At 46.0% G+C, this 10,390-nt stretch overlaps 1 protein-coding gene across 1 annotated transcript in view; it reads left to right on the forward strand.

Moving 5' to 3' along the window:
* Positions 1-10,390, forward strand: part of SIM2 (single-minded family bHLH transcription factor 2) — a 72,320-nt gene that overhangs the window by 61,501 nt on the left and 429 nt on the right. The window contains exons 8-11 of the mRNA XM_006862606.1: positions 2,970-3,117; positions 4,714-4,882; positions 6,163-6,571; positions 10,242-10,388. Of these exons, the coding sequence (XP_006862668.1) occupies positions 2,970-3,117; positions 4,714-4,882; positions 6,163-6,571; positions 10,242-10,388 (873 nt within the window). The remainder of the gene's footprint in view (positions 1-2,969; positions 3,118-4,713; positions 4,883-6,162; positions 6,572-10,241; positions 10,389-10,390) is intronic.

A 10,390-nucleotide genomic window follows, 5' to 3' on the forward strand; every position in this document is an offset into this window, starting at 1 on the left:
CAACAACGTCTCATTTTGAGCTGAACAAAAAATGACTTGTCATTTTGGCCATTTGTATTTCTTCTTTGGTGAATTGTTACTTTTGTCTTTTGTCCATATCATTTCTGGGTCGTTAGTATTTTTATCAGTCTGGATGGTGCAAATGGTTAACGTGCTCAGCTGATAACTGAGAGGTTGGAGGTTCTAGTTTACCCAGAGGTGCCTTAGAAAAAAAGACTGGTGATCTATTTCAAAAAAAAAAAAAAATCAGCCACTAAAAACCCTATTGAGTAGTTGTAGTCTGATACACATGGGGTCACCAGGAGACAGAATCAACTTGATGGCAACTATTTTATTGGTTCTTGTGAACTCTTTATATATTAAGGATATAATAACTTCTTGGCTCTCATATTTGTAGTGATTTTTCTTCTGTACCCAAATATTTAGATAAGTCTTAACAGTGGACAATAAAGGACATATTCAAAGTGAAAGGAAGTCACAAGAAGGCAATGGAGACTCTAGAAAGTATTCGTGTGTAAAGTGAGAGGGGTTGGCCTTGTGGTACAATATGAGAGCTAACAGTTGTCTGTAAACCTCGGGCTCTCCTTCAGCATCCTCAGCTTCCTTTTCCCCTCTGTGAAGCCCCACTCAGTGGCCACTGGTGAGGGAGTGCAGGGGTGAACTCTGCTTTTGAGAAGGAGGAATCTCCTGTAGCTGGGAAACTTGAATGTCCAGGGGTGTCCTGACCTCATCCTCCCAGGAGAAGGCGATGGTTGTTAGTTGCTGTCAAGTCAGTGACTGTCTTAGTTACCTAGTCCTGCTATAACAGAAGTGGTTACCAGAAAAAATGCACACATGAAAACAGCCACATTGCAAAAATCCATATACTAATTAGGATTAAAGTTAGGGTTAGGGTTAGCAATGATCTCTGTGTGCATTTGTGTTGTGTGCATTTATCACAGTGGGGTTTTTCTGTATGAGCTTTTTTTTTCAAGTGCATATTTTTCTTAGAACCAACAGAAATACCACAAGTGGATAGTAACAAACAGAAATTTATTCTCTCCTAGTTTAGGAGTCTAGGGGAAGACTTTCTCTTTCTGTTGGCTCACACTTTAGGAGGAAATTCCTTGTCTCCTTTAAGCCTCTGTGGATGTGGTGTTCTTGGTGATCCCCATATGTCTTGAAATAGATCTTCCCCTGGGTCTAGGAGGTTCTCATCACAGAGACCCTGGATCCAAAGTATGTGCTGTGCTCTCAGCTCTTCTTTTCTCGTCATAATGAGGTTTCCCCCTCTCTGTTCATTTCTCTCTCCCTTCATGCCACACCCCAGGGGCACTGCCCTTAGATAAGATCAGGGCTGGGACCTAAGTTAGGGGGTTGCCTCCCACCCTAATCCACTTACATCTGATTTGCTGGTCCCATCAGATCAGGTAACAGAAGTTGATTCCATCATTACATAACTGCTAAATTCCATCATGACATAACAGCCACAACACTAAGAATCGTAACCTAGGCAAGTTGATCCATATATATTTGGTGGGGTGGGCACAAATCAATCTATAATCGTGGCCTTATTTGTAGCAGAACTTTCTAGTTTTAGGTCATCTCCACAATTGATAGTTTAGCCAATTGATAATTGTGCCCCTCCATCTCATAGAAAGTTTGTCTTGTTTTCACGGACCATCTGTTTGACCAAACATAATGTCCTTTTCTAGCTATTGGACTCGCTTGATGATCTGCCCAATGTAAGCAAGATGCAGTCATGTTATACTCCGTTCTAAGACATTTCTTCTATAATATATTCTGTAATCTTCAAGGACACCACAGTTGGGATGATCAGTTCTTCCTCTTTCTTCCTTTCTCATTGTCCTGCTTTCACATGCATATGAGGTGATTGAAAAGACCCTGTTTTGGGCCAGATGCATCTTAGTCATCAGAGTGAGAGCTGTGCTTTTGAGAGATTTCAAGAGGTCTTTTACAGTAGATTTGCCTGATATATGTGGCATTTGGTTTCATGACTACAGCTTCCATGAATGTGATCCAAGTAGAATGAAATCCTTAACCATTTCCATTTTTCTCCGTATATTAACCTTATGGATAAGGGTTTTTCCTTCGATTTTCTCCTCTCCCGGCAGCCTAAGCTTCTGTTGCAGGGGTTCCAGCACTTTCCTCTCCCATCAGCTTTCCCCCACCTGCTCTTTAGGAGGGTCTGAGGGGGAATTGCAGGTTTATGGGGGCACCAGGGCTTTGGAAGCAAACTGCTCAACACCCCCCGAAATTTGCACCAATGCATAGAAGATGGGTGCACCGCTGGCCCAATTTTCTGGACTGCTTATTCAGGCTAAGGTCTTTCCTACATGTGATAGAGTATCAAAAGGCTTCACTGGGAACACACACATACACATTCTGGTGAACAGTAAAGACCAATGACAATTTGACACTTAGTTGAATGTCCTTCACTTACTATTTTGTTTAAATAACCACATTGCCCACCCACCCCCACCACCCAGTAAGGGCTTTGAGGCTTAAACCATAATAGTGGCAATTTGGAAACTAAAAGCAAATGCAGTGGAACTGTTGACCACTTTGCCAGTACAAACACTGGCCAGTTGTTGGGGTTACTCTTCCTCCCAATGAAAGCAGTGACTGTGAAATCAGAGTTCTTAGCAGGGCAGGGGGAGGGGTGGTGAAGGGAGAGTTTAGGCAATAATCTTGCATTTATGTGCAAGCATGGATCTTCTTGAGGAGAAAGCTCCTCACTTTTATCAAGTTCTCAATGGCATCCTTGGCCCCAGAGAGGTTAAGAACCAGGAATATTGGTCATTGGTGGTGATGGTGGGGTACGGGGAGTAGAAGGGAACAGCAACCCCAAAGCACAGCTGGCTCATCATCCAAAGTTTACAGTTGTGAGGTTGCTAGCGGTGCCTGGGGGTGGGTGAAGGTCCCTTCTCCCCGGCCCCTCATGGGATTCACGCCATCTTGTCTTTCAGTGCTGGTGAAGGGCCAGGTCACCACCAAGTACTACCGGCTGCTGTCCAAGCTGGGCGGCTGGGTGTGGGTGCAGAGCTACGCCACCATCGTGCACAACAGCCGCTCCTCCCGGCCCCACTGCATCGTGAGTGTCAATTATGTCCTCACGTAAGTCAGACGTCTTTGTTCCTCTCCTTGCTCTCGCCTTCTCCCCTGCCCCTCATCAGATCGCTGCAACGAGCACCATCTCTCTCTGTCTCTCTCAGGCTGTTCCTTCGTCACATGTTTCTTCTTTATTTTAACAATCCAGTAGTTTTGCAAGACCCAAAAGATTTCTAGAGTTAGCATTGGGGACAAAGTTCTAGGCACTGGCAAGGCAGCTAGGCCCTGGGTACATTACAGAACCCAACCGAGAGCCCAGATAAGGGTGTGGTGGGCGGAAGGTGCCTGCCCCCATCTTGAATGGAATGCAATGAGGGTGTATGTCCCAAATAAGGAATATGCACCTCTGGTAACCATTTATGCCCACAAACATTTGGGTAATCTTGCACATCATTTGGGGCAGAAGAAATATTTCTACCCTACTCCATTTTCCTATATTCGTTTGTTGTTGTTGTTAAGTACCATCAAGTCAGTTCTGACTCATAGCCACCCTGGTACAGGGTTTCTGACATTGTAAGCCTTTGTGCAAACAGAAAGCCTCATCTTTCTCCCACAAAGAGGCTGGTGGACTCAAACTGCCCACTTTGTGGGTTACAGTTCAGAGCTTATTATACAGGACCATGGGGTGTTCCTTTTTCCTATATAATGTTAAGAGCCATCAATTTGGTTCCAACTCATAGTGACTCTGTATAGGGTTTTCAAGGAGCAGCTGGTGAGTTTGAACTGCCAACCTTGCACTTCAAACCAATCTTGCTCTCTAGTGCTTGCTCTACAGCGTCATGCAAACAGTTCACAAACGACTGTGAATGTTTATCCCTTAAAAAATCCAGAAGTTCACATTCAGTCACAAAAGCTTTTAAGACCATTAGAACCAATAGGACGTAAGTCTGCTTGGGACTGAATATTACCCTGCTCCCACTATGGCTAGTCTGTATGAATCCTCACTGCGCATAGCTCTGGCTATGAACTTGAGATTTTTGCACTTCCCTCAGTCCCATCTGTGTCCTGATGTAGACAGAATTTAGGTTCTAGGTTCTTTCATATAAATATTGCCAGGTCCCCGTATTTTAGAAGTAGGTTGGTTTTAACAAAACTGTAGTAGGGAGAATGTTTTAGCCTCTTATTCTTCCTAAGCAAACAAGTATATAAAGTTGGTTCTGTAGGGCAAGATAGGTACTAGATGCCTTGGAAACCAGGCTCTTGGACCCTCAAAGTTTGTTCCGTTTCCACATTTTGGAGTACCAAGTAGAGATGAATTGAGTCACAGATACTTACATTGGATAAACGTGAATTTTGCCTTTCTGTCCTTCCTGTTGAGCCAGGATGTCCCAGGAAATGCCTGGGGTTTTATGGAATTACAGAGAGCTGCATTGACCACCCCTTCTATTCTGCATTTTCTGGGGTCTCTGAGCCCAGGACTACAGGGTGACTTATATGATGAAGATGGGTTTCCTTTGTCTCAAACCCCACCCATACTCAACTCCGTAAATGATACACAACAACTTTGAGAATGAACCTGCCAGGGGGTGGTGCCAGGGCAAGTTCACGCCACTCTCCTTCCACAGCCTGCTGGACATCACCTGTCCTCCTTTTGCTTCCCAGGGATATTGAATACAAGGAACTTCAGTTGTCCCTGGACCAGGTCTCCACTTCCAAATCCCAGGATTCCTGGAGGACCACCTTGTCTACCTCACAAGAAACTAGGAAATTAGCTAAGCCCAAAAATACGAAGATGAAGACAAAGCTGAGAACAAACCCTTACCCTCCCCAGGTAGCACACACATCCTGCGCGGGAAGGTGTGGGTAGCATCTGTTCCTGGGGGCTTGGAACATCCAGAAACATGAAGGGATTGTATAGCAGGGATCTCCCTACCCGGAAGGAAGGTTGACTGTCGAGTGAAACAGGGTCCCTGTGGGATGTCCTGGCTAGCAGGTAGGAACAGAGCAGGAGAGGCAATGAAAAGCTGATGTTCAGGTGGAATTATTAGTGTAAGAAATGGGGGCAGTGGGGGTTTGGGGGTAGAATTCTCCCCTTCCACGCAGGAAGGGTTCTAGTCTAGTCAATGCACTTCTGCACAGCCACCTCCCATCTGTCAGTGGAGGCTTGTCTGCTGCAAAGATGCAGAACAGATTTCAGTGGGGCTTTCAAACTAAGACTAGGAAGAAAGACCTGGCCATCTACTTCCAAAATCAGCTGATGCAAATCCTAATGAAGCTAGTGAAGATCACAATGGTCTGATCTGCACCCCCATCATGGGGATGGCACAAGACCAGTCAGTGTTTCATTCCATTGTGCATGGTGTCACCATGAGTTGGGACCAACTCTACAGCAGCTAACAACAACACAACAAAATCTAGTAAAAACAAGATTAAAGGTGGGTTAGATCACCAGTGTTTTCATAGCATTTAAAAATGAGAATCTTTCCTCTATTTCTCTACTTTTTATCATTTTAAAAAATATATGTATTTTTTTAAAACAGCAAATGTGTCTGTAGGAGTCCCTGGGTGGCATAACTCTTAAGCGCTCGACTACTAGCAGAAAGGTTGGTGGTTTGAACCCACCTTGAAGCACCTTTCAAGACAGGCTTGATGATCTGCTTCTGAAAGCTGGTTGTTGTTAAGTGCCGTCGAGTTGGTTCCAACTCATAGCGACCCTTTATAGGGTTTCTGAGGAGTGGCTGGTGGGTTTGAACCACCAACCTTGTGGTTAGCAGTCCAGTGCTTCTCCTACAGCACCACAACAGGAGTCTGGAAGGCAACAGCTTTAAAAATGCCAGAGCAGCTCTACTCTGTACACATAGGGCTGCCGTGAGTTAGAATCAACTTGACAGCAATTCACAACAACAAGAAGTGTGTCTGTTGTGTGTGAGTGTCACTGGGGTACTGCTGGCCATGCACTTGTCCCCAGTGGGTACCTCACAGTGGTGGCTATGGTGGGTCCAGTCCTGGGATGGGGTTGGGACCCTCTCATGGTATAGATCTTGTAGGGCTGGAAGGTGGCTGACTCCCCATCCCCTGCCAGGCTTTTCACCTGCCTTCTTTGCCACGCAGCAATACAGCTCGTTCCAAATGGACAAACTGGACTGTGGCCAGCTGGGAAGTTGGCGAGCCAGCCCCACAGCGACCGCCCCGGCACCCTCAGAACAGCAGCTTCATTCAGAAAGCAGTGACCTTTTGTACGCCCCGCCTTATAGCCTGCCCTTCTCCTACCACTATGGACACTTCCCTTTAGACTCACACGTCTTCAGCAGCAAAAAGCCAATGTTGCCATCCAAGTTCGGGCAGCCCCAAGGGTCCCCGTGTGAGGTGGCACGTTTCTTCCTGAGCACATTGCCAGCCAGCAGCGAGTGCCAGTGGCATTATGCCAACCCCTTAGTGCCTAGCAGTCCATCTCCAGCTAAGAACCTTCCCGAGCCGTCGGTGAACATTGCTCGGCACAATCTTGTGCCAAACTACGAAGGTGGGTCATGTTCGCATGTGGGAGTGGGGGGCTGGGTGGAGGAGGTGGACCTGGAGCTGCCAGGGGAGTGTTGATGGGTGGCAGATGGAAAAAGCATCCTCCCACTCCGGGCAAATGTTTCCCTTTTCTGCTTTTAAGTAGGAATTGCTGTGCTTTCTTGCTTTCCATGCCAGAGCCCCAGGAGAGAGTGAATATACTAACAGCATGGTTATGCTGCCTAAATACTAGTGACACTAGTATGGTAGGTGGAGGAAAACGGGATAGCCAGCCACTTCCATAAAAAAGCCTGGCCTCTTTTCTTCCTCAACAGAGAGACAAAGCCAGATCTGATATACTAAGGGTCCTCACTCCACTTATTTTATCTCCCTAGTAACTGAAAACTTTTTCTTGTGAATGGGTAAAGGTTTACAGAACAAACAAGTCTGTTTTATGTCCAACATACCATACACTGCATTTCATCTCACAGATTGCAATCCTTTCAATATAACAGGACGAATGCCACTTCATCCCTGTGTTTCTTTTTCCCATACCTACTTCTTTCCCAACCTTTCTGAACGTTGTCCTTGGCCCTTTTGATCTCAAATGGTGGACCATTTTATAGTGTGAATACCTCACTGGTGGTGGTATCCCCCCACTTCCCATGCCTACCCAGCCACTATATATATATTACTCACCGCATGGGGTGACGTCATTTCCAGACCTCAAGGGAGACTGAGGGCCATGTTGTTGTTCTAAAGTATCATTGAGTCAGTTCCAACTCATCTAGCGACCTGTATAGGGTTTCCAAGGAGCGGCTGGTTAGTTCAAACAGCCAACCTTGTGGTTCAAACTAAGCTTGAGGTCCAGTGCCTATCCTATACCACCACACCAGAACTGAGGGTCATAGTGAATTTATTTTACAAAGTTACTTTCCACTCCACCCGAAAATGAATATGGGAGGCAAATATTTGGTTTATTTTTCCTGTGTGGAAAACAAGTGTTACTCATCAACCCAGGACAAATAACATAAATGCTCCAGGCCTCAGTTTCTCTATCTGCAAAATAGGATCATAAGCTACGTGATGTGCCTAACCCCAGGGCTTGGCACAGGGTCGGTGTCTGCTCAGGATGACTAGTTTAACAACAGAGACAGGAATGGCCTTTCAGTCAGCATTTCTTGTGGCAGACGGACAAATGTCCTCAATGAAAAGGCCACCCCTGACCCAGACAGACACCTATTTGTTCATTGAATCAACCTCAGTGGTAGTGGGGGATGGGGCTAGGGGTAATTACAGTGGGTTGTTGTTGTTAAGTGCTGTCGAGTCGGTTCCAACCCCCCTGTGTAGAGTTTCCAAAGAACAGCTGGTGAGCTTGAACCACTGATGGAGTCCTGAAAAACCCAGACCTAGTTCCTTACTGTCTGGAGTCCTGGTATGGTGCTGTAGAATAAGCACTGAACTGCTAACTGGAAGGTCAGTGGTTCAAACTCACCAGCTACTCAGCTGCTCCTTAGAAACCCTATACAGGGTTGCTATGAGTTGGAACCAACTCGACGACACTTAACAACAACAACTGCTATCTGAGGCAGTGGTGGTTTGGTGGTAGAATTCTTGCCTTCTTTGTCAGAGACCCAGTTCATACTCCTAACCAGTGTACCTCATGAACAGATAGTGTTTCTGTGATGCTGACCAGATTTCTGTAGAGCTTCCAGACTGTATCTTCAACCCATGATGGGAATGGTGCAGGACTGGACAGTCTATGAGTTATGGGGTTGGCTTAACAGCAACTAACAATTACTATTGTACTGCCCGGAGTGTAGATCAAGACAATGCAAATACCCTGTGGGCACCACTAAATGCTAGATAACTGTTAGGTCAGGATGATGTGTCCCAGAGAATTACGTCAGCCCCCCTCTCCTTCCCTCTCCTTCTCCTGCTCCTCATTCTCCTTTCACAGATTTCTCTTGGTTTGTGCTGTAAGGCTGTCTTACATTTCTTCTCCAAAACTGAAGAGGGAGCAGATCATGGACAGAAATCTAACCTTTGGGGGCATCACTAAAACAAACGTGCCTTTCAAAAATAACCAATTTAGATAAGAACATTCCAGAGACCAGGTCAGGGCAGCTGATTTCTCAGATAAGGATTTGGATCTTCATTCCTATATATCCCAAATACCAGAAGAAGGGGTCTCCTCAACAGCCAGGGAAAGAAAGACAGAAAAAAGTGTTTTTGTAACATCATTATTATTTATTTGTTTGTTTGTTATTTATTACTATCCACTTGAGATCAGCTTAAGTTGTTTTTCTCAGTGTCTGAATTTGACACAGTATTTGACTTTTTAAAAATGCTTTTGTGTACGTGTGTGTGAGAGATGAATAACCGTATAGTCTGTCACACACTTGTTAAAAATGCATGAAGGTGCTACTTTGGGTCAATTTGTGATCTACTGCTCAATCTTAAGGTCAAAACACAGGGAGTTAGTTGATTTCAGACATCTATTAAGTGGAAAGTCCTGGTGTGGCACTGTAGGATAATCACTGAACTGCTTACCATAAAGTTGGTGTTCCAAACCCACCAGCTGCTATGAGTTGACGACGACTCCACAGCACTTAACAACAATTGTTGTTGTTGTTGTTATGTGCCGTGGAGTCGGAACCGACTCATAGCGACCCTGTACAGGGTTTCCGAGGGTGTAAATCTTTACGGGAGTAGAAAGCCTCATCTTTCTCCCGCGGAGCAGCTGGTAGTTTCGAACTGCTGACCTTGCGGTTTACAGCCCGATTCGTAACCACTACGCTACCAGAGCATTCCCATTAACAACAATTAAGAGGGGGCATTTATTACTTCAATTCTTATAATTCTAAGCAGAGCCGGGTGATTACCACCTTCCCCAATGAGGATAGGCAAAACTCTGGGTAGACTGGGGCCACTTGACGCTAGATCTGTGTTGTCTAATGTAGTCACTGCTTGCCACAGATGGCCACTAAGCACTGAAATGTGACTAGTGCAGTCGAAATGTGCTGTAAGGGTAAAAAGGACACTGGATTTCGAAGATAGTACTAATCAATAAATGAACGCTGTAGGATATTGCCCTGGACTGCAAGGTCGGTTTGAACCACAAGGTCAGTGGCTCAAACTTACCAGCCGCCCCTGGGAAATCCTATAAGTCGGAACCCAGGGCACTTGACAACAACAATCTCAATAATGCTTACATTGATTACACATTGAAAAAGGAGCTCTCACGTGACACAATAACTAGACATGTGACTGCTAATCAAAAGGCTGAGGGTTAGAATCACAGGAGAAAGATACGGTTTCAGCTCTTCTAGAGATTACAGGGGCACTATGGGTTGGATTCCACTCTATGGTCTCCAACAACAACACACTGAACTAATATTTTGGACACATGAGATGAAATAAAATATATTAATCACATTCTTATCCCCGGTTTTTCTTTTGACTTTTAATGTTATCAGTCATTTAAATGCATTTTTTGCGTGGCCAGTGCAGGCTTGCAATGTGGAAAGAGATGAAAGGGGAAGGGTGACCCCGAGTTGGCAGCGCACGGGCTGCGGTGGGTCCGCACGGTCGAGGAGTGGTGGGCGCGCCCTGGCTCCCAGACTCGGTGTTGCTTTGGGTACTACTCCTTGATCCCCCTGCGCAGGAGTCTAACGTGTCACCCGTCTTCGCAGCGCCTACCGCCGCGCGCAGGTTCAGCGAGGACTCCACGCCTCAGCCACCACCACCTCCGCCACCGGCGAGCTTCCCGAGCTGTGGCCACTACCGCGAGGAGCCCGCGCTGGGCCCGGCCAAGACCGCCCGCCAGGCCGCCCGCGACGGC

Source organism: Chrysochloris asiatica, unplaced genomic scaffold (genome assembly GCF_000296735.1).
Source record: "Chrysochloris asiatica unplaced genomic scaffold, ChrAsi1.0 scaffold00049, whole genome shotgun sequence".
NCBI classification, from domain to species: domain Eukaryota; kingdom Metazoa; phylum Chordata; class Mammalia; order Afrosoricida; family Chrysochloridae; genus Chrysochloris; species Chrysochloris asiatica.